Source organism: Furipterus horrens, unplaced genomic scaffold (assembly GCF_987537825.1).
Source record: "Furipterus horrens unplaced genomic scaffold, mFurHor1.1.pri manual_scaffold_8, whole genome shotgun sequence".
Classification (NCBI taxonomy): Eukaryota; Metazoa; Chordata; class Mammalia; order Chiroptera; family Furipteridae; genus Furipterus; species Furipterus horrens.
Window position 1 is genome coordinate 57108222 of NW_028327178.1, and position 24793 is coordinate 57133014.

Below are 24793 nucleotides of genomic sequence, written 5' to 3' on the forward strand. Positions count from 1 at the left end.
TCTTCATACCCATGCTTTGAGGTTAATATGATTCTCCTTTAACAGGAGGGAAACTGAGGTTCAGAGAGGGTGCTTGACTTGCCCAAAGTCACACAGAGACCACTGTCAGTGCCTGGGTTTGAGGGCATCTCATCTCTCATTGCTCTCAGCTATCGACCATAAGCAGACACACATACAGAAGATGGGGTCTTAGGGCAGTCCTGGTGCTGACAGGAAGGAGCCAAAAGGGAGGGGGCCCACCAGCAGCATGGGAAATGTCACCTTGATCTTTCCATGGCCTATGGCTTGGTTAAAGGCCATAGCAATGGCCACACGGCCTTTTTGGTCTGAGTACAGGATCCTTGCCTGGGAACCCACCACCTGCAGAGAGAAAGGTGAAAGGAGACACTTCAGTGACCTAGTGATATGTGGGAGAGACTTGGGTAATACGTCCCACCAGCAGCCAAATAATCCCTTACAGGAAGGAAGGTTCTGGAGGACCCCAAGGTACATGGTAGCCCTAAAATTGGTGATCTTGAGGCAAGCGCTCACATCCAGCCCACCAGGCAGCCACACCAACCACTCGTGTGTCCACCTGCAGTCTGCCTCTGAGACCCTGACTCACCCATCTCCAGGGATATTACCTATCATGAGCATTGCCATGTTCAAGTCTTTCCAGTAATAATATTAACACCACCTAATGCAGTTTTTGATTGTGCCTGGCACAACTCCAAGAACTTTACACAGACACTCATTTGTGAGTTTTATGAGGAATATGCTATTATCCTATTTGTAGGCTCTATTTAAAGAATGAGGAAACTGAGGCCTGGAGAGGTGAGCAAACTGCCCACGGTCAACCAGCCTGTAGGTGGCATGGCTGAGTACCTACACACTCAACCGCCAGGATGCAGCACCTCTGGGAAGACGGGAATGGGGAAGTGTTCTTTAATGGCCACAAAGTTTTAGTTTGGGATGAAAAAAGTCCTGGAGATGATGGTGGTGATGATTGCACAACAACGTGAATGTATGTAATGCCACTGGGTTGTACCTTAAAAATAGTTGAAATGGCAAAATTTCTGTTAATGCATGTTTTACCAGAATTGAAAAAGAAAAGTCATCTGAAACCAGGTGTCTGTAGTGCTGAGGCTGAGAAACCCTGGATTCTTCAAAGACAATGTAGGTGTTTCCCTCAGCTGTTTGGCCAACCTGTCCAGGAATCGGGCAAAAGTTGGGAGGAACCATGATGGGCTAACCTTGCACCTGTCCATGGACCCAAAATGCCGAGCTCAGTCTTGGCCACTTTGCTTTCAGATGATCAGCCTACTCTTTCTTTCTTCCTCTTGGCTTTCTATCCAATAGCCTTACTTTAATCATACCAGTTGCCTTAAATCCTCATTGGGAAAACTATACTATAAATAAAAGTATAAACAGTCAACAGTCTTGGACATCTCAGATTCTATCTGGTCAAAGAGACCTTTGTTGGCGTAAGGGGTTTTGTGGCCAAAACATGTGTACAAACCACTGGGCAAGGAGGCAGCAGTTTGGATGGACGTCGTTGGACCACAGAAGCACAGGAAAGGGAGCAATGCTCCTCCTGGTCATGTGACCCGCAGGCCAAGGACCCACTAGTCCAGATGTAGTGGAAGCATCTGGCCATTGGGGTCTGTGGCCAAAGGCATGTGAACCAATTGCCCACTTTTTATTTTGTCCTTGGTACACCAAGATCGTTCTCACGTAGGGCTTGTGCATTGGCTGGTCCCTCTGCCTTCTCTGATTGTCACATGGCTTCCCCTTCACCCCCCAACTCCCAGCATTTAGAGCTAAACTCACAAGTCAGCTCCTAAAAGATACCTTTCTGATCCATCAGTATAAAGCAGTCCCTATCCCACATCACCTTTGTTTTCACACTTACCTGAGCACAGACACGGTCACAGAAATGAAGCCAAGGCAACCCTGGCCCTGTTGGTGCCTCATGCACTGACTTCCAAAGCAGGCCCACCCCAAGCACACCACCACAGCCAGGTGCACTTATTGTCACCAGCATCTCCATTGTACAGATGAGATGCAAGGCTCAGAGATGTTGAGCCACTTGCCCAAGTCACATAGCTGAGAAGTCAGGAGGCCTGCCTCTTGGGCCCTTCAGAGGCTGCCTCTCAAGAGAACTATTTGTAGACTACCAGGGTAAAGAGCGACTTGACTGGCCCTGGTCACCTTTTGAAAGGCTCCCCAACTTCTCTTCCCAGCAGCTCCCTGGATGAGGTAGCTGCTGACTCTGGTAGGTCTGCCACCTATGCAGTTTCATGGGGTGTGTTGGCACCCTCTCGGATCTCTCATCTACTGGCCAGGTGGGTAGTCCTGTGGCCCACCCTTACCACCTACAAGGCCAAGCCCTCACCAGCTGGTGCTTGGCAGCCTCCCGGATCCAGCGAATGTTGTCTTCATATTGCAGCTTCACAGCTGAGTTCACTGCAGAGAGAGAAGGGGAGGGGTGTCACAAGCACCAAAGCCCCTGACTTGAGGTGAGGCACAGCCCCTCCCTCTCACAGGCTGCTTGGCATAAGCACCTGTTCTTTACCCATCACCAGAGCCCAGACTTGGGATCAGGGAGACTCTCTCCTCAGCACCACACTAGGCTATCTGATATTTGGAACCAACAATGCCAATAGCCATATGAATTAATATACGGAAGTGTGCAGCCCCTTGTCTGATATATTCATTCCTTCAACAAACATCAATTGAGTGCCATGCCAGGCACTGGGAACAAATGCTGCAGACTATGAAGAAAATAAGAATGTGGTAAGATAGTCACTAGATTAGTGGGTCAGGAGGGCCAAAGTCACCTCTGAGGAGGTCAAGCTATGTCCTAAATACTAAGGAAGAACCAGCCATTGTACATGAAGATCTGAGGAAACAGAATCCTAGGCAGAGGGAACAGCAAGTGCAAAGGCCCTGAGGTGAGAAGAAGCTTGCCCACCCAAGTGAGACAGGCCAATTGGCTAAAGTATGGAGGATGTGTAGAGGAGGGTGGTAGCCAAGGAGCTTGAGTGCTGCTCCTATTAGCTCATGAGAGCAGACTGTTAAATCTTCAGGGATTGTGTGAGCCAGTGGTTAACACAGACATCATTAAATTTCAATTAGATTAACTCACACTTTAAAAATATATATATTAAAAATTATGGTAATGATCATAAGTCATTACTTCTTAATTTATTACCTTTTAGGAGGATCTATGCTTTCAAGGTTATCTGCCTAGTGGAAATACTGCTACTGTTCCAATTGGAGCCCCACTTGAATAAGCAACTCTGAGAGTATTCAGACCTTGGCCATCAACAGATAAAAAACAGCTCAGGGCTTCTTCCCACCAGGCTGGTTGTTGAGCATCCATCAGCCACCTACTGAGGGCTGTGCAGTTGTTCTAACACCAGGAAGCATCAGGAGGTTTCTGCTTCCCCGTTCTTCCTCAAGAGGCCTCCCCCTGCCTGGCATCTCCCATATAGGGGGCCCCACCCACCCTCAGCCTGTTCTCTAGTCCTGGATACTTGTAACCCAGGTCCCACTCCCGACCCCACCCCCCATCCTAGATGTGGATAGCAGGGCGAAATGGCCCCTGGGGGGTCTAAAACAAGCAGCCAAGACTGAACAACCCACACTGGAAACCACCTGGAGAGAAGGCCATCTCTGGACCTGTAGAAAAGCTGCAGAGAATTGAGGGTAGGAGCTCTGACAGCTGAGTAAGTTTCATAAAATAATTGCCTTCTCTTCTTCAGGTCATAAATGACACATTAAATCTGCTACACAAGAAGGGACTATGGTTGAACAACCTCCCCCATCCATGTGAAAAGGCAGAACCAAGGCTCCATATCAGAAAAACCACAGATTGACTGGAGAGGCTTTGGCATGAAATAAGCAGAGTGGGCCTGGTAGGTATGGAAAGCCAGAGGCTCGGAGCAGGCACAGAGGCAGCTACGAAGAATCAGAAGCACTGTTGACTTGTACAAACGGGAAGCTGGGTACCACTTTGCCCTCAAAGGCCAGGAAGGGAATAAGAAGACTGGGTAGGGGAAGGGCTGCCCTGCACTACCAGGCAGACAGGTTTTCTCTGGGACATTTTGGGGGCCACCCACCCTGAGCATCTCCAACCTGACAACCTTACCTCCACCAGCAATGGCCTCCTCCAGCACAGATGTGGCCAGCTGATCGGTGACTGCCAGGTCCTGAGGGTCCCCGGATGTGCACACCCAGCGGAAAGGCCCGAATCCCTGGGAGAATATATCCCTGAAAGGACAAAATGCCTAGTCACCTTCTCAAGCTGGCTCCACCATGATCCAAGGAGGGGAGGCCAGCACACGTTTCAGAACTGAGAAGGGGTGAAGGCTGTGTGTAAGTTAGGGTGTGTATTGGGGGTCATTGTGTGTGGGCATGTGTAATAATTGGGGAGGGGGTGGCTTCCATGTCCAGAATTGTTGCTGGAAACCCTTAAGTCATATATTGGACAGGAAGTTTCAGAGTCCCTGCTTCCTCTAGTCCCCTTCCATCCTCTCAGGACCCCTCTCCCTCAGTCCTTCTCCTTCTCCCTCAGTTCCTCTCCCCCCTCCTCCATCTTCCTCCCCTTCTGCCCCTCCCCTCAACCCCCTCCTTTCTCTTCCGCCTGAATCTCCCTCGGTCCCCCTCCCTCTCTCTTTCCCCTCCTCTTGTGTTCTCCCTTCCTTTTCCTCCACACTCCTACTTCTCTCTCCTCTACCCCCTCCTTAGCCCTCAGTCCCCATCTGTCCCTTCCCTACCTCTGGCTCTCTGTTTCCCCTCTCAGAGCTGCAGGGGCAGGGAGCTGGGACCCAGACAAGCAGAAATTCTTTAAGTTGCTATTATTAACAACCTGACAATCAAAATTAAATAGCTGGGAGAAATAGTAAATGTGGGGATTTGGCCAAATTTCCCTGAAGTAAACTGACCCTCCTACGTGAACTCCATGCACAGAGAGGCAGCAGCCTATTCCCTCCCTAGACTCCCACACTATCCCAGCCCTCTGCCCTCCTACTTCCCTCCCCAGAGAGACCAGTGGCCCAGCCCACTCTGGCTCTGCCCCCGCACACGTGAACCTGAGAAGGAGATGCTTGCTTCTTGCCTCCTTCCTTCTCTGGTCCCATCTTGCCACACTGGGGTCTGGGAATCCCTTCCCTGCCCCTGTATTGCTTGAACCCGTACTCTTGGCCTTGGCCTCCGAGCCTCCACCCTCAGCCAGTCTCCTTCTGGATATATCCTACTACTCCTTACTTGTCCTAGGCCACTGGCCTCCACAGGCTTGGCACAGCCAAGTAGGCACAAGGGCTTCAGGGGAAAGTAGATCTTGGCCTTCATGAATCAAGCCATCAGCCACCCACTTGTGCCCATGGCCATGGCTATGGGATGGACAGCATTTAGCGTCGTGAATACTGAAGACTGGAGAGTTCACCAGAAAGTGACCTCAGCTCCAGACTCCTGAAGCCTCCTTGTCCTCTCATTGAGGCCCTGTACAAGGCCTCTCATGATTTCAGTTTCTCTTCACCTGCATTTTGTGGGAGGATCCCATGACCTGGTGGGTCAGCACTCCGGTGCCTCAGCAGCAGTCAGAGGAGGGGCTTTTGTGACCTGAGTGTTCAGGGCCCAGACACTTACCCCATAATGTGCTGGACATACGAGGGGTAGCGGAACTCAGTCCTTTCGGCACCCTTCTTTTCCACATCAGCTCCTGTGGCCAGAGCACCCACACAGAGTCACCTGGAGGGGCTGAGGGCTGGCAGGTCCCACCCAAAGTTAAGGACATGAACCACCATCCAGATGACAACTTAAACAGAGCCTGGGGAAAGACTGTGGAAGTGCTCTGTCTCCAGATAGCAAAGCATGGCCAGGTGCCTTTTCAGGTAAAAGAGGAGACAGCAAGAGCAGTACTGACTGTCATAGGCTGTTGGTATGGGGCAGGGCAGCATGTACACACACCCATGTCTGCTGCATGTGTGTCCAGAGAGGCACCCTAGAGCCTGCAGACTCTGGGGTGGGGGTAAAGCTGGTGCCAGAGATGGGGTTGAGAGGGAGACTTTCCACTGGATATTTTTTGTACCTTCTGAACTTTACAACCCATGAATGAACCACTTATTTTACAGAAAAAGTTTCCTTCACGAAAAAGTAAAGCTGCAATTTTTTTGCAATGGGGCTTGTACCTAAGCATTGTACCCACTCTCATTAAGGTGCTTTATATTTTTAAGGTAAATGGAGAAACTAAGGCCAGAGAGGTCAAACTGGCAGGACCAGCTTCCAGAAGGTCAGGCAGGGGCACAATGAAACCTGTATGCCCTAGCTCCTGTCTGCCCCAGGTCCCTGCCAGGACAGCCCTGGCTGGGGGGAGTGTGCCCTCTGCCAGCCTAGGGAGGATGGACCCCTCTCTCACCTGCTCTCTGGGCTTCCAAGAGGAAGGCATTGCCGTAGTCCCAGAAGAAGAAGTTCTCCTTGGCCAGCCGGTTGATGGCTAAGACTTGCCTCCTCAGGCTGCAACAGGGCAGCAGTCAGCTGTCACTTCTGGCCGCTGGTAAGACTCTGAAATGGGCCCTCTCTGCCCCATCACTGTAACCCCCAGCCTCACCCCATGAAGCTCAGCCATCTCTACTGACTTCCATCCAATATGACAGAGGAGACAGAGGCTCAGAGAGGTTAAGGGTCTTACCCAAAGCCACATAGCTGGCTGCTGGAGAACCAGGCAGAGGCCATAGCTGCCCAGTCCAAAAGCTCCTTCCCATGTCCAGCTCCTACCCTCTTCCCCCGCCCCATACCCCAAGTAGCCCTGGAACCTGCATCACCTTTCCTGGACCAAGCCCTTGAATGTGACAGGATCAGAGGCCATGAGACTCTGGGCCTCTGCAAAGCCAAGCTGCACAGGATAATAGCCACCATTAAATGGGTTGTGGCAGGATGTCTGGTCTGACCCCAGGTCCACCAAGAGCTCCCCCGTCGTGTCCAATTCATGGACCAGGCGCTCCCTAGAGAATATGTGGGCTAATCAGTACAAAGCAGCATCTGCATGTTTTCCAGTCCACATATCCAGTAGCCAGAGACTGAGGTTAATCCTACATCCCTCCCCATACCCATCTCCCGGCAAAGGACACCTGTGGGAAGGTTGCTATGAGCTCAGGCCAGGACACATGTCATGAAAGCTGGAAGCACAGCCTCAAGTCAAAACTTGAAATTTGGTGTTCCAGGAGCACCTGGCCACCACTGGGGTCTTGGCTGGAGGGAGTGGTTCACCTGGGGTCCCCAAAGCTACTGATTCTCACCCCTGTACTTACCAAAGATCCACCACATTGCCATGGTAACCAAGGCTGAGCACCTCCTTTTTTCCCCTTGCTTCCCTAGAGGGCAGAAGTGCAGAAGAAATGGTTCTATCACACCTGCCCACAGCTGTCCACCCTGGTCAACACTTGGGGGACACTCAGATGACTAGAATGCAGAAGATCCAAGAGGCCACCAAAAGTATCATATGCAGGTGTAGGGCCTGAGACTCAGCAACCTATAATGTGTGTCCTTTGAGGACCCAGACCATAAGGGAAATGGCAGACTTGAATAGCCCAGACAGAAGAACTGAGGTGACAATTATGACAAACCTTCTTGAGGCAATACTTAGAATTAGGGCTATTCTTGTTAGAACCCTAATGAGGACCATCCTAGAACTCACTCAAGGTGATCCTCAAATCATAGTCACTAAAGATGATTCCAAACATTACTTTGAAAAATAGAAGTACAGAAAAATAAAATATATCTTGGGGAATAGAAAATTTGAATATATAAAGCCTCTCACAGACCTGAGAGGTATCAAAAAGCAACAGTAAGTGGGGCAATACGGCACCCATTCAAAGATGGAGATCGACCAAAGTCCTTGATTAGCAGAGAGATGCCAGCGGGGTCCAGGCATGCTCCTCTTTCTCAGGTACACAGGGATAACAAAACAGGAAAAGGGCACATGGTCCCAGAGCTGTGAGGGATGCTGGAGAAGGTGGACTGCATGTCAGTCTTAGGGCCAGAACCGGTATCATGAGCCCCCAGAGGATAACTCCATTCCTATCTGTGTCTTCTGCAGCTCAGGTAGCTGAAATGTGGTGTGATAGCCTGCTTAAGGCAGTTTGCTAAACTGATGTGAAATGATTGTGTGTGTGTGTGTGTGTGTGTGTGTGTGTGTGGCAGTAGAAATTAAGGAATTAAGTTGGCAAACTTTGTGAGTGAAAAGAGAAGGCAAATGGAAGAGGTATATTTAGATATGACAAGAATATTAGAGTGGTTAGAAGTGAGTGTATGTCCACGTGTGTATGTGTGCAAGTGTGTGCAAGTGGGTATGTGTGTATGTTCAGGATGCTAACCAGCATTAACAAGGATAGGAGTCAAATCAGGCAAGAGCCTTTAGTGGCACAGTAAGAGTTTGGAGTTTTTCCTATAATTAGTGGAAAGTTAGTTATCTGAGAGTTCCACACAGGGGTGCAATGTGATTAAACTAATATTTTAGAAAGATCTATGTCAAATAGTATTCCATTTTGGAAATAGGAATGTTTTTCAAATTCTGTGTGTACTTGAATATTTTCATACGAGCCCCCTTTGATTAGAATCTTATAGCTGGCATGGAGAACCACAGTGCCAATGCATCTTCCACACACAGGCTCAGTACTGCAGCGTAAATCAGTTGAGAAGATGCTTTCAAAATGGCATCTGAGCAGCAGCCCCAGGGCAGTCCTCCCCCCATTCCCACTAAAATATCTTAGAAGACATCAAGCAGGAGGAAATTACACAGACATCACACAGATAATTACAACACAAGTGAAGAGGAAGATCAACTTATATTGAACCTTATGGAGTCACACTGAGGGAAAGCTCCATCTTTCAAAGGTTCATGTTTCCCCAATAGATTCAGTGAGCATGTGCTATGTGTCAGGCTCTGGGATGAGCACTAAGGTCACAACAGTGAGAAACACAGACACATTCTTTGCAGAACTATGGCTGAGTAGCCCTGACTGGTGTGGCTCAATTGGGTGCTGTCCCACAAAGCAAAAGATTGCTGGTTCAATCCCCAGTCAGGGCATATGCCTGGGTTGTGGGTTCAGTCCCCAGTTGGGGTGCATATGAGAAGCAACCAATCAGTGTTTCTCTCTCACATTGATATTTCTCTCCCTCTCTTTCTCTCTCCCTACTCCTCTCTCTAAAAATAAATAATAATAAAATCTTTAAAAAAAAACACACTATGGCTGATTATTGGGGGAAAAGTGAGAAGATAATTGAAAATGTGTCAGAACCAAATGTCTGACCACCAAAGTACACAAACTCAGGGGTTTCCTTATACGTCAGTAAGAAATAGGCATAAGATTTTTCCTGCTATACCGTCTCTGAATTTTAACTTGGAGTGGCCATCTTCGGTCAAGTGTCAGGCACTGAATAGGCCTATGTAGGGCAATCCAGCTTTTGGGCCCTTTCCCATGGTCTCCCCATTTTCAATGCTCACTTGTCAGATGTGTACCTGAGTCTTTCAATGCACTGGTCCAAGTTGTCGGTCACTTCCATCAGCCAACCTTGCTGGTGGCGTTTCATGAGGGCTGCCTTATCCACCTGTGACCAAGGAGCACAAGCCACTTAGTCACAAATCATCCCAGGGTGTGTCACCCTCCACTAGGTACATGCCATCCCCCAATGTAGATCATCCACTTTTATAACAGTGTCAGGGCAGACAGACACTACAAGCTGCTTTCCAATACTCATTCTCCCTTCTGCCATTTTATCATCAGAACTTGGATTGTGTTTAGGGTACCACTGTGCTCAGACCCAGGAGATGAGCCATGTTCAAGTTAATCACAAATATCCTTTCCACTGTTTCCAGCTCCCTTGTAGCTAAGAACATCCATTTGATCCAATACTGACCAGAGTTTTGAGACATTATTTTTTTGCTAAAATAGTCAGCCATAGCTGGTACTTCCCTTTTTCCTTTCTTCCTTCCTTGACTATAGATGGGATGGCTGGGGCATTTTGTACCCACAAGGGAAGTCCAAAAGATTCTAGAGATATTGTCCCTGAGCTGCTAAACCAATGCCAACACTCTTGGCTACATGAGAAAAATAAAACCCTATTTATGTGAACTGCCATAGCTTGGTTTAGTTACCTGCAGTCAAATGGGGTCCTAACAAGTATACTATGTATGTCACAGGTTTAGTATCAACTAAGTGCAATCACACTGATGTGTATTACCAAGGCCTTTTTCCTGTTTCTCTGCCTGTCCTTGACACTACCAGAGAACGCTGTGACAGCCACTGAGAAAAAGATGCTGCACTCCCATCTACTGATGGGCAGCTCACTTGCTCTCTGCACCTGACTGTGAACTGTCTGAGTTAGGGGAGTCTACATTCATTTATTCACAAACATTTATTATCTCCCAGCTATATTACAGGTTTTCAATAGGGTGAGGAAAATGGTGCCCACAGAAGGTCAGTTTCATTGGACAGCATCAACAAGTATTGACGATGGAAAAGAGTGGGCACTTTGAAGGCAAGAGGGGTATACTGCCCTGGGAACCCCGCCCTGGAAGGCTTTGTGGAAAGGTTTAGAGAGGGAGCCGGAGAAAAGAGTGATGTGAGTGTGAGTGTCTCTCAAATGAGGAAAGAGGGATGAGGATTCAGTGCTCCTGGCGTGCTCACCTCTGCTATCACGCCAATGCATCCCACGATGACGGAGGCTTTGGCTTGAGCGCCACTCATTCCACCCAGTCCAGAAGTAACAAAGACTTTCCCAGCCAGGTCATTGATGCCCAGGTACCGACGGCCAGCATTCAACAAGGTGAGCTGCAGGGTGAGGAGTTGGGAGTTCACTGTCACTTTCCAGCATGCCCACCTCCCATCCCCTGAGGTCTAGCGTGACCCTTTCCTCTCACCACTGTGCCATGGACGATTCCCTGGGGACCGATGTAGCAATAACTGCCTGCTGTCATCTGGCCATACCTGATCATGGAGAAGGCAAGCAAGGGGTGAGTCTGTGCTAACCCCCCCATTTTTCATGGTTTAAAATTCATTTTTAGTTACCCACTAATGCATTAATACATTCTCTTTAAAAAACATTTTTGGTCCCCTCTGGCCTCCCAGATCTCTTAAAAACAGAGTAATTCTCTTAAAAACTGTAGTATTATTGGTAAAATCACACTAGGGAATATTTAGCCATATTGACAAAAGTTGAACGTGACCCAGCACTTCCACTTTCCATGCCTGTCTGCGCCCATGTAAAGACATACACACCATTGTTCACAGCAATTTGACTTTCAGTGGCCAAATCCTGAAATAGCTGAAATGCCCATCACCAGGAGGAAAGAGAAATGAATTGCAGTATATGACACAATGGAACTTTTCAGAAAAAAGAAAGAATATAGTCCTCTTGTGTGTGATGGGCTTAGCATTGAAGTCAGCCAAGAAAGAGTACATTCTGCAGGATTCCATTCATTTAGTGACCTTCAGCTGGGGAGTTTACCTGCTGCAAGGAGGGCTAGGAGCTGTGAGAGGAAGGCATGGGGCTTGGTTTCCAGCAAGAGGTGCTGCCACAACTATGCATATTTCAAATTTGCGCACTGTGCTGTATGTAAGTTAGACTTCAATGAACCCATTTAGAGTGCCATTTTGCATGAGGAGTAACTATTATCAGTATTAGCTACATAAATGGCCTCATTCTGTAGGTGCTATTTCTACTACAGCTTGTTTTTCCCCTAAACACAAGGCCTGTGGGGTTCTTTCCACATTAGCACTCACAGATCCTGCTCACTCCTTTGGTGGCTCTAGGTATGCAGTGTAAGAAGCCACAGAATGTTCTCTCCCCTATTGATTATTGGAATGGCTCCAATTTTGCTATGGGAACAATGCTGCAGTAAGCCACCTCCTATCTGCCTCCCTGGGTAGAAACCAGGAAGCAGGAGTTCTGGGTCATCAGATGCAAACATTTAAAATATTAACAGATACTGTCATATTCCAAAGTGAATATCACCAGCAATGCATGAGCCTGCCTGTTTGCATCCCTTGATACTTATCAAACATCTGAATTGCAGACAGTGAAATGGTGGAATGACAAGATTTTACTGTTGCCTTAATTGTACTCTTCTTGAGGTAAGGAGAGTCTCAAGGGCTTACTACCACTTACTTTTCTCCCTTGTAAATTTTAAGATCATATCTATTGGATTCCTGTTGTCCAGCAATTTCCTTTTCTCTCTTCTGAATCAGGTGTGGATCCTGATTCTCACAGATCTGTGTCTAAATACCAAGCTTATCCCATAATTTAGGCAAGGTACTGGACCACTCAGAACCCACCCCATCCCTAGGGTGTCATGGTCCCCTTAACCCACACCCAAGGATTTCCTTTATGCCATGTGTTAAGAGTGTTACCTTTCTCATTTAATTAATCCTCACCCTCATTAATATCCCCTCTTTACAGATAGGATCCAAGTTTCAAGGTTATACTGGGACACATGACAGAGCTGTCTTGATCCTTTGTGCTTAAGTGATCTGCTGCATGCTACTCACAAGATAACTCTTGTAAATAAAATTGTGGGGTCAAAGTTCCTTTTCCCCAATTGCTAGATGTAGCCCTCCCAACCACCTCCAGCCTGCTGTACTGACCTAGACCCCACCCACAATCTGTGATTGCCTCTTTTCTCACATCCTTCCCAGCACTGGGTGTTATCTGTAGTTTTAATTTTGTCAGGCCAACAGTGAAAAGGCTTTTGTTTTAGTTAGTAGTTCTCAGATTATTTTATACAGTACATTTAAACTTCTTCCTATATTCACTAGTGATTTGCATCTTTTCTTTAGTTAACTGCCCACAGCATCTGAGGTCAACATTCAGGTGCAGCCAGACTAGGTCTGACTCTGTAGCTCCACTCTCTTTAAATTTCCATCCTGTATCTATGAAACAGAAACACAGTGACTCACTGGAGGTCACAAGAGGCAGAGGAGCTAGGAGTGGACCCCACCCCTCTGACCCTATTGCTGCTTCCACTGGTAAAGAAGAGGTCTTTAGCCCTCATAATAATAATAACATCAACTGTAACTACTAATTACCAACAAAAAAAGTAATTGGGTTTCTGATCCTCAGTTTCTTCCTCCACAAAATGGGGTAATAAGAGTACTGTGTAGAGGATTAAACCTATGAATCCTAGAACAATAAGTGGTGGTGACTATTATGACTATATTATAAAGTCTTAGTCTGAGACCTGGTTTATTGGCTTCCAATACTACAGACTTCATCATTTTTTACATGGTTCTTATGACTCCCAGAAATCCACAAAGTTGTACAGATCAGAACATTCACTGTAGCATTCTTTATAATCCCAAAGAACTGCAAACAATCCAAATCAGGAGCAAGTGGGATAAATGAATTATGGTTCAACTGAACACTGCAAGTAAAACAGGAATAAGTTAGACTCATGTTTCCTGAAATGGAACAATGTCTAAGCTATATTGTCAAATGGGGAAGGCAAGTGTAGAGGCATCACAATGTTCTAATTATTTGTATTTGTAGCCACACACATAAGAAATCTGTTTGAACTGAGGAGTCCAGTGCGGGAGAGGGATTTTCTTTACATTGTAGCTCCTTTTATAATGTCTGAGGGAAGTTTTCAACCTGGAGCATGCCTTAATTTTGTAACAAATGAAATGGCGGTACTCTGCATCATTATGGGGTTTGAGTTGCTCATATGCATGCATTTGTTAGAAATTATTGAATGGTACATGTAAGATGTGTGCATTTTATTATGTATAAATTTCACTTCAAAAGAAAAAATTATAAACAAATATTGAATTCCAGGCCATAATATTTACAGTTTACTTTGAAATGCATCAAAACCCAATTGGACAGATGGAGGGACAGAGAGAAAGACACAGATAAAGTGAGTTTAATAGCATATTAATCACAGAAATTTTAGTGTTTATAGTTAATTCTTTCAATTTTTTGTATGTTTGGAATTGTTCATAATAAAATGTTAGAAAAAAGCAGGATTCAAATTGTTTGTCCACTTGCTTGTAAGTATATAAAAATTGTAGGTGTATTCATAAAAACTGCTAGGGAATATAAAATTGCTACAGTGCTCTGATTATATTTTTCAAAATTCTATTTAATATTGCTACATCATTTTATAATAAAAGTGGAAATATATGATATTTACTGGAATGATATGATATAAACTGAAGTAGAGACTTACATTGTAACCCCCATGGCAAAGAACTTCTCATACTCTGTCCTAGAAGAGTAGTTGGGAATCACCTGGAAAAGAAGGACAGGAGCCAAGGGCTAAGGACAGCACAGCACCCTTGGAAACTATGGTTAAGTGGGTGTCGGGGCATCCGATTCTCCCTGCTGCCCCTGGGTTGGCGCTGTGCCCAGCTGCCCCAGGACCCACCATCCCATTGGTAATGACCAGCCTTGGGGCTCCAGGGCTGCTTGGAAAGAGGCCCAGAGGGTGTCCACTGTACATGACCAGCGTCTGCTCCTCTGTCATCTGCGACAAGTAGGACATCGTCAGCCAAAACTGCAAGGGCAAACAAAACATGGAGGGCTCTGTAAGTGGGGGTCCCACAGTGAGCCCCAAGGTACCCCCAGGCTCTGAGAGCTCTCAAGGCCTCAGCGGTCCTGCCAATGTCCCATCCCTCCAGTCCTCCGTCATACTCTAGTGGGTCCTGGTGCCTCCATTTAGGCCACTCCTGCCCTTAGAATTTTCAACATCCTCAAATTATCTCCAGTGCAGTGATCTCAGGCATCAGGCAGCCAGAAACCTGAGTCCCAAGTCCTGGGTTTGTAACCTCTTTCCAGCCCAGAGGACATGGTCATGAGGAAGGCCTGGGCATGAGGCTATGCTTCATAGTCCAGCATACCTGAGCCCAGTTGCTGAACACCTGTCCATTTCCACCGTAGGTCACAAGCTCCTGGGGAAACTGAAGAAGACACAGTGTCACCTGAGATGGCAGCCTAGGAAGGGAGGGTCCCCACGCCTGCCCTGAGCTCGATGGGGCAAGGTGGCTGATGGCCTTTTAAGAAGGAGTGGTGAAGGCAAGGGAAAAAGCCAGAGGGGTGTGACCCACCTGTGACTGGGCTTGGGGTTGAGGGATAGAGCTGAGTCTGGGGTCAATGTCAGGGGTACATTTGTGATCAGGTTTTGGGGCCAGGGACAGTGCTGAGGAAGCTCTCACCACTAGGCAGGGTGGTCAAATTCAAGGACCATATTACCCTCAAGTATAATACTTAGGGATTCGCCTCGCAAAGCATATCCTTTCTCAAATATGGGATCTGATGTACAGACTGGCTTTCAAGGAGGCCTGCAACAGGCACATGTGGCCAGACCTGCGTCATCCACATGTGGCTATTGAGCACTTGAATCATGGCTTGTCTGACATGCTCTAAGTGTAAAACACACTCCAGAGTTCAAAGACATAGTAGGAAAAAATTGTAAAATAGCTCAATAATTTTTTTTTACTGATTACATGTTAACATGGTAATATTTCAGATATATCAGGATAAACAAAATACAGTATTAAATCTTTGATGTTTTTTCACTTTTTCATGTGGTTATTAAAAAATTTAAAATTACATGTGTTTTTACTATACTAATATTGATGTCCTGATGTTGGTGCTGTGCTATAGTTACTGGGAATCTATCATTATTTCTAAATAAAAAAGCTTAAATGTGTGTCTCACGTAACAATTCTTTTGAACATTCCTGGCCCCTGTGCTTCAGTTTCCCTAGCCATTACCTGGGCCACAGCAGGATCCAGGTTGTTCATGATCATGTGCATGATGGCTGCTGCGGCTTTCGTCCGGCAGGGGTACTGCTTCATTGGGTAGGCCCTGCAAGGGGAGTCGCTAGCTATGACGATGGGAGGGCACACAGGTGTGAACAGTGAGACCCAACAACCTGCTGCAGAAATCACCTGGAAGCTCCCAGCAGGAACCAAAACCAACTGGCTCAGTGCTTACCTTGTGCTTTGTGCCCCTCACCCTTTCGGGTATGAGGAGTTCAGTTCCCACTCTACCCTGGGCCACCGTTCTTTCCTACTCAGCAGGCTCCAACTGAGAGAATGCTGACTTTGAAGCAAAGCTGATGTCTACTTTCCAGAAGCCTCTACTCTCAGAGCAGTTTATTCTTTCCTTATTTCCTTCACACCACCTGTGCTCCTGGGCACCAATTCTAGAGCAAGGCCCACTAGGAATGAGGTGTGGTTCCTGCTTTCCAGGGTTCAGGCCATTCCTTGTGGTAGTCCCAGACAAGTCTGCGCTTTTGGCATATCTAAGAACAAGGACACTCAGTGTGATACCTAGGCAGGGCAGCAGCCTGTAGGAACTGTGATAGGCAGATCCTTCCACCCCACCCTAGAACTGCTAACTGCAATGTGGGGTGAGGTCCAGCCATTCGCAGTTTCACAAGACCTCCAGTGCCAATCACAATTCAGCTTGTGAGCCTTGATGGGAAGGAATCCTGAGCTATTTGAAGACATTGGCAGAGCACCCTCTAAACTTCTCCTTGTCCTCTGGCAAGACAACAAAACATGGGGTTTAGAAGGGGATTTTGCACACAGTTTGCCTCCAGAATGGCCCAGGACCCACTGCCCAGGACGGTTAGCCAGAGGGACCCATCTAATAAGGATCACTCTGTCTTCTGGCCAGTCTTACAGGCTTCAGCCATCTCTAGGCAGCAAACTCCCACAGATGACAACACTGCCACCTCCTCTTTCTGTGTGAGGGACGATTCAGCATGCCACGGCCATTGGCTTCGATTTCCCCTTTCCTGCTGTCTCTGGGGTTCCTGACCCCCAGCATGATCCCTCCTACACCCCCCTTCCCACTCTGGGCTCCCTTGAAGCTGTGCACATCAACACTCACCTCATTTCAATGCGGGGGCAGAACCTGTACATATAGATGTGCCCATATAGTCGTAGCTCCTGGGCAAACTCGGGGGCCAGAAGCCCCTGCACATCCGGGGGGAAGTAGCGCAGGGCATTCCTCAGTGCCAGCTGCAGAAGGAGAGTGGTGAGAGGAGTCAGGGGCGGGATCTCCAAGCCAGGCATCTTGTGGCTTCCATGATGGGCCATCCTTCCCCACTTGGGTATGCCCCTGCTTCACTCAGAAACCTATGGTTCCACCAAGAGACTGCCTAGTTTTCACCTTGGGCCAACTACAATGTCACTTCCTTCAGAAACCTTCCCAAGAAGAGACTTGCTCACTGGGGGTCCAGGCTGCTTGACTCTAGGCAAGGACCAGACTGGGTCCTGCCCTGAGGCTTGTGGCTACAGTGAGAGATGCAGAATCAAAGGGAGTGAGAATAGACCTGTCAGGAGCCCATAGGCCCCTTGTACAAATGCAGAGAAGCACTCTTCACCAGTGCTCAGCTTGGCAGTAACCTCAGGCTATAACTGCAGCCCTGGGACTGAAATCCTGCCAGATCTGGGAGGCCCAGAACAGAGTCTAAAGCCAGAGACAGGACAAACCTTCTAAAGGCTCCTTATCCAGCCAGGGAAAGCAGCTCAAACTCCCATGCTCCCTCCAACTGTGTCACTCTTCTCCATGTATCCCTAATGCTCCGACCTTTGCACTTATCCTCCCTCTGCCTAAACCCTGTTCCCCAATCTGCCTTCTCTTGGAGGGCCCCTCTCTTTATTCTAGTTTCAGTCCAGAGGCCCCCTCCTCAGAGGCCTGGCAGACATCATCGCCTTCTTGACTCCTAGCCTCTCTTCCCACCTTTATTTCCTTCTGGAGCTTTTTACCATCAAACACTCTGTGATTTGTTTGCTTCCTTTCTTGCTTGTAATCTCAGATCAAGGAGGTCCAGAGTCCTGGCAAACCCTTTCACACCCAGCCTGGAGCCTGAGGGTGGAAGCAGGCAAAGTGGGGGAGGTTGCTAGGGTGAGAATCTGGTGTCTGGGTGGACATTGAAGCCATTTATTCATCCAATAGCCATGATGAAAAAAAACACTTTGGGAGTGAGGGGAGATGAGGAGCTGAACGTGGTAAATTCATTCACTCATTCATTGAATGCATGTCTATTGAGGGGAGAGGTGGTATGGACTGGAAGACAGGTGGTTTGGATACTGGAGGGCAGGAGGTGACAGGAGAAAAAAACAAGGGCCTAGGAACAGGCCCTGAGGACACCAGCATTTGAGCAGGGGCAGAAGTACCAGTCAGGAAAACCGAGTGCTGGGAACCCAGCCAGGAGCACAGATGCCCTGGAGGCCAAGGGCAGAGGCCCAGGAAAGAGAGGACAATATGTCCAGTGTGCCCAAAGGTCAAATACAGTGGGCTAAGACATGCCCTGGGGAGTGAATGACAGGGGTGTCAATGGGGCTTTAGGGGCAGGTGGGGGTGCAGGGAGAAAAAGAGAGGGACTTTTCAGGAGGGAACAGAGGGCCAGAGCAGGCAAGGGAGAAAATGCCAGTTCAGGTTGTTTTACAACCTCAAAAGTGTTTATAGAGCCATTCCCTCACTTAATTTTCACATAGAATAAAGCACATAATACCTTCTCTCTTGAAAAAAAAAAAGATCAGAAATATGAGTGTCTCCCTTAAGAACAGTGACTAAGAATGGGCCCCCACAGGAGTCTCTCAAGGCCAGCAGGCATCACAATCGCTCAGAGTGCTGGGCCCACCCCCAAAGTCTCTGTTTGCATTTCTGACATGTTTCCAGATGTTGCTGCTGCTGCTGCCAGTCTTAGGACCCCACTTTGGGAACCACAGCAGGACAGCAGGGAGGATGAAACAATCCAGCAGCCGGAATGACTCTCCCACCCTCGCACTGAGAGAAAGAAGACACACACAAAATGTACTGTATAACTTATTCTTGGACACAAGCTCAAGAGCAGGTGTGGCTAAGGTATGCTGTGAGAAGTTGGGACAGTGGTTACCCTTCAAGGTTGGGGCCCGTTCCCTCACCTGTGCACATCACGTTTGGGCTACCTTTTGTGAGTTTTACACCTTGGCACAAATGTTGCTTTTTTTGTTTGTTTGTTTTACTGATGTATAGCTTCTAATCAGAGCTTGCAAGAGAAAGTGAACATTAAGAAAAAAGTTTCAGAAGTAATATATGTTACATACACACACACCACACACACATACTCCACACAAGACTTAACCTCACTACAAAGGTCCTAATATATTCTATCCTATTCTAACTTCTTGTATTTAATTTTCTAATGAATTTTGGTTGCAACCCCCTTGATAGATTTCACAACCTGCTAAGAGGTGGCAGCTGCAGTCTGAAACCACTGTATTCACTGTTCTCACAGAAATGCAGGCTTCATTACTGGGGCTAAACTTGGTGCTAGGTGAAGAAGGCAGGTTTAACTGTGTCAAATGCTTTTGCAAAATTTTGTTCAGATAAGCACATACCTCAAAAACACAACAAATGTTCCTGTCAAATTTAATGATTTTTAAATTGTGTCTGTTGATAGAAATGACTGTATGAAATTTAATCTGCTCCAAAGTAAAGTGTTCATGCATGTGTGCCATAAACATAAACACCTGTTCCTAAAGACCGAAAGCCAGAACCTGGGAAGCATTTCTTGCTTCCTGTCCATACCCACCTTTGCAACTTCCTTGTTTGCAGATCTTCAGTTTAATATAAAGTGCCACAGTGGAGAACCAGTGGGAGCCCCACTTGGGAATTCACTCTGGGTGGTCAGTTGGCATACTAGTCACAGTGCTACCACAAGTTCCTCAGCTTTCCCTCTCTTAGTCTACATCAGAGGGTGTGCTATGCAACATATAGAATGTCAGAGATGAATTTCCGCTGGTGATATTGGGGTCTGTTAATGTGCAATACATGGAACAAGTGGGTTCTTATTAGTAAAATCAGACGTATTCAAGACACATAAATTGGACAGAATATTCTAGACACCCCTCCACTCTCCAATTTGCCTAATAAGCTCAGTGGCCTATACTCTTAGGGCTGGAGGATTAATTCATAAAAGGTTTTGTGTTCAGCCATTGGATTGGAGGATTCTGGGCACCTGATAGTGTGGTAGGCAGAACAGTGGACCCCAAAGATGTCCACATCCTAACCCCTGGAACCTGTGAATATGTTACATTACATGGCAAATGAGACTTTACAAATAAGATTAAATTAATGTTTTCGAGATGGGAAGGCATCCTAATTATCCAGTGGGCCCAATGTAATCATGAGTCATTATAAGTAGGAAGCAGAGGGGCAGAGTCAGAAATAGAGATTTGAATTTGCTGTGCTGTTGGCTGTGAAGATGGAGGGAGAGGTCATGAGCCAAGAAACACAGAAGTTCAGATGGTCTAGATGTTCTAGAAGCTGGAGGAAGGAAACAGATCCCCCCCAACCCCCACCAAGAGCCTCCAGATGGAATGCGGGCCTGCTGCATTTATTTTTCTAATGGTATTTTATAATATGTAAAATGTTACTAAGAGTGTATTATGAGCTTTGTAACCATGTAAACATAAACTAGGACTGTATCATATTTGTTCCCCCCAAATGAGAGGCATTATACTCAATAAGAGAGCAAAAGAACAAATATGATTTCAATATCAGTGCATTTGCACTAATATTTATTGCTTTTAGCCCAGTGAAACCCATTTCAGATTTCCAACATCCAGAATTGTAAGGTAATAGATTTTTGCTAACTTAAGCCACTGTGTTTGTGGTGATTGGTTACAGCAGAAGAGAGACAGAATCCTGGCTTAGAAGTAATGTTACTTCCACCAAGACCAAACCTTTTCTGCACAATGGCTGATCACCTATAAGGATATTAGCCTGTGACTTTGTTTAGCTCCCAGAACAGGGTGTGTGTGTGTGTGTGTGTGATATTTGGCCTATGTCTTTCTTTCATTCTGACCTAGCAGTGATCCTATGGGGCAAACCTCACCTGCTTGGAAGTTTTTAACTAACAAATTCTGCCAAAATGACAGCCATGATCCAGTAGGTTCAGCCTTGTTTGAATCACCCCCATCCCTGCACCCCTCTAACCCAGTCCTATTTGGGCTTTCGACCAGCTCTGACCCAAACCAGAGCCAGACTTCCTGCGTCCAAAGTGTGGCTCAAGCTCTTGCAGCTGGGGGCGTGGAGCTTCTCCAGAGGCTGCTGCTTTAGCCCCCCTCTCCAGGCCTCTGTCTGCACCAGAGTGTCTGCTACACAGCACATGCATGTTGTTCCCTCTCTGAGTTTCTAATTCCTTTCTGCAAAATCAGTGCTAGCACACACCTTATAGGGCTGTCTTGGGGACTAACTGAACTGATATGCCTCGAACAGTGTCTGGCACCATACATGCCAGGTTAGTCCCAGCTATCAAAATGATCATCTCCCACACTCATGGCCCTCTGTGCTGCCAATTGTTTCCTCCAGTCCACCTGCCCCCTCTAGGAACTCTGTAGAAACCTCTACATTCTCTAGGAGAGTACCCAGAAGCCTTCATGGGATCCCTATTACTCAGCTGATAAAGTCCACACTACTCTTGGCATTCAGGATCCTCTATAATCAGGCTGGGCTTGGCTCTCTAATCTCTGCATCCAGTTCAGATTTACATAGGGCCTCATCTATCCCTAATTTACTCTGGAAAGGCTAGTCTCTGCATCTTCACTCACTTCCTCCCATTGTCTCTAAAATACCTTCTCATGTTTCTCTTGCCTGCAGAACTCTTCTAGGATGTTGGTTTGGGTACTTGGCATATACTCTTGTCCACACATTCAACAAACAAACAACTCCTGGTGTCACTGAAGACTCAGAAATGAGTCCCAAAGAGCCCCATAATCAAGAAGCTCAGGATAGTGTGTTAGTAGTGATAGGAACCCAGATACATGTGGGATGTCTTCAGACATGTTATCTGATGCCCAGCAGAGCCCCTTTAGGTAGGGCAGAATTTGGGGAAAAGGTCAGTAAGAGAAATTGCATATGGCAGAGTGGAGAATGTTGAAGACATTTCTAATTGAGGAAGTGGTCACAGTATATAACTAAATTTTCCTCTGCACTGTAGAACTTGTCCTGTGCTCATGCTGAGAATACAGTGGCTAAGATGTTATACATAGAGCACACTCTATATTTAAAAAGAAAGAAGTCTACTTAAAGAAGAGCAAAGAGTGAAACACATTTTAGTTCATCCAGATGAAATATTATGAAACAGTTAAAAGAATGGGGGCAACTTTAAGTGAACCAATAATGAACAACCTCAAAAAAACCCTAACATGTATAAAATGCTCCCACTTATATTTTTAAGGGCCCACACAGAAAATGTGTCTGAAAGGATACACCAAAAAAACAAAACAAAAAACAAACAAACAAAAAACAAATTGTGATTTGGGGGGGGGTGAAGTGGGAAACTTACACTTTTATATTTGACTTGCTTATCTCATAAAATTACCTTTAAAGTTTATATCAAAAGTCAAAGAACACACTTAAATAAAAATGTAGAAAACAAGCCAAAGGAAAAGTATAAAGTGAGTTTCTGAAGAAGCTGTTATTGGGTTTGGAAATTGTCTAGGAAAACAGTCTCATGTTTCCCCTCTACAGGAGAAACTGTTCTCACATAGAACACTTGTGTGACCAGATGTGCAGATTTTTCCCACAATGACCAAGTCTCTGGCACCAGCAGGATGTCCTTCAGTTCAACTCAATTCTGACACTGTCTACCTTGGAGTCAGCACAGACCCCACAGGTTATGGGCTCAAGCCCACATGACTGCCTCTTCCCACCCACACACACCTCAGAGGCCAATGGCACTCCAGGTTGTCACCTTACTTTTGACCAACCTGCCATAACTGGGGTTCCCACAACTCCCTCCAAGGGTTTGATAATTTACTAGAGTGGTTCACAGAACTCAGGGAAACACTATGCTTGCTGGTTTATTTTATATATAATGATAAAGAATACTGATGAAAGCCCAGTTGAAAATATATATAGGGCAAGGTCTGGGGAAGGGTGGCAGAGTTTCTGAGCTTGCTCTAAAACCACTCCTCTGACTCTCCAAGTAAGGGATTTTTATCGAGGCTTCAGCACGTAGGTATGATTAGTTATTAATTCATTCTCCAGTCCTTCTCCTCTCTCTGGGCTATGAGGGGTAAGGCTGGAAGTTCCAAGCTTTTCTAATCATGTCTTGGCCTTTCTGGTCACCAGTCCTAATCCAGGAGCCCACCTAGAGTGGCATCCTTAGAACAAAAGATACTCCTAACCCCCATCACCTAGGGAAGTCCAACTCATTTAGGAGTTCTGTGTCAGGAACTAGGATTAAAATTAAATATTAGCAGGAAGGGGGCAGGGAGGCAGATATAAATACACATATATTTCTTAATATTTCACAGGCACCAGCTGAAGACTAGCTAACTCTGGCACCCAGAAAAGAGGTTTAGCCCCTTCAACAGCTCAAACTCCCCAGACCAGCAAGTCACCCCTACTCAAGGGCTTTGTGACCTTCAAGCAGATAGCAACAAACACAGACAAAGTTGAGGTGCCCCCTGCTCCTCAGCTCCCAGGGGTCCTCCTTTCAGCACAAGACACCGTGGAAGCTGATTACCAGCATAACACCATCAGAGATGTGCAAGTGGTAGAGCCCTTCAGGCCCTCTTGGTCAAAGGTCAAGGCATTGGTGGCCATCAGGGAGGCAACTAAGTGGGAAAAAACAAACTTTGCTTTGACATTGCTGAGCTGGGCCAGATAGACCAAGCAATGATGATGACAAACGGAGGGTGAGGGGTAGAGTTCCCCACTCCCACACTTCCCCAAGGTCTGCTCCGTACCTGCAGTGCCCCATGTCCAGTGCCAACCAGTGCCCGCCTCACCATTCCCCAGTGCTCCCCAGTGCCATTTCCCTCTTTGTGGGAGGCACTTGGCAGAAAGAAGAGGGGGCAGTCCCCCTAAGGTAGCAGTCTTTATTTAGGGTGGGGTAGTGGCATTTCTCTCTTAATCTTTGTGCTTAATATTTTCTACTTTCCCTCTACTGTTCCTGAAATTCTTGAGTAATTTTGAGTAAAGAAAATGTAGGAGGAAACTATTCATATAACCATGTACTTTATTTCTTCTGGTCTTCTTTACTATCCTGTGGTACAATTATCTTCCCTGGCTTATAGAGGAGACAAGTGGGATTCCCAGACAGTCAGTGACTCGCCTGAGGTGCTGGCTGGAAGGACTATAGGAAATCGAGTAGGGGTGCCTGGCCTCCCAGCCAGCTCTTGACCAGTAACTTCCCCATAAACAAAAACAAGAGCTGACCTACTACAGGGTAGAACTTTAAAGTTATGTGTATGTCTGGGTCAGGAAGATACATATTTTGCTGCTGCACGTTTGGGGCACTTCACACTGCCCCCCCCCCCCCCAGTCCTCCTTGGACTGGAGGCAGTCACCATGCCACTATGTACTGGTTGGGTGACCTTGAGCCTCAGGGTCCTTATAAATGGGGACCATCATCCCACACCAAAGGGTGGCCATCGGGGAGAGAGTGAGGGATACGGGGTGTTATGGAGTCTGGCACACATGGATCCCCCCACCCCACTGGGATCATCCCACACCACTGGGAGCTCCTGGAGACCTCGGGCCTCAGGTCCTGCAGAGAGAGTAGGAAGTAGGGGATACCCACAAAGAACCACCCAAAGGACAAAGAGTCCCAAGCAGGAATAGGGCTCAGCTTCTTACCTGCTCCTCTGCAGGGCTGAGGCCAGGGGTCCTGACCGGGGCATGAGGCACCCCAGCCCAGCGTCCCTGGTTCTCCGGAAGGGGCTGTAGGGGCAGGCCAGAGCACAGCACCTGGAGGCTAGACATGTCTGTTTGAGACTGAGGTGGAGGCCAACTCTGTGGAGAG

At 47.0% G+C, this 24793-nt stretch overlaps 1 protein-coding gene across 1 annotated transcript; it reads right to left on the minus strand.

The window, feature by feature from the left end:
* Positions 1 to 16: 16 nt before the first annotated feature.
* Positions 17 to 24793, minus strand: LOC150002972 (urocanate hydratase-like). Its single transcript, XM_090285885.1, has 16 exons — positions 24628 to 24793; positions 16879 to 17009; positions 15753 to 15846; positions 14877 to 14936; positions 14405 to 14533; positions 14207 to 14268; positions 10904 to 10970; positions 10671 to 10814; positions 9503 to 9591; positions 7293 to 7355; positions 6807 to 6986; positions 6401 to 6498; positions 5632 to 5704; positions 4133 to 4254; positions 2375 to 2445; positions 17 to 360 (listed from the first exon to the last, which is right to left on the minus strand). Exons 1-16 carry the CDS (start codon positions 24751 to 24753, stop codon positions 190 to 192), a joined length of 1680 nt encoding a protein of 559 aa, XP_090142011.1. The 5' UTR covers positions 24754 to 24793; the 3' UTR covers positions 17 to 189.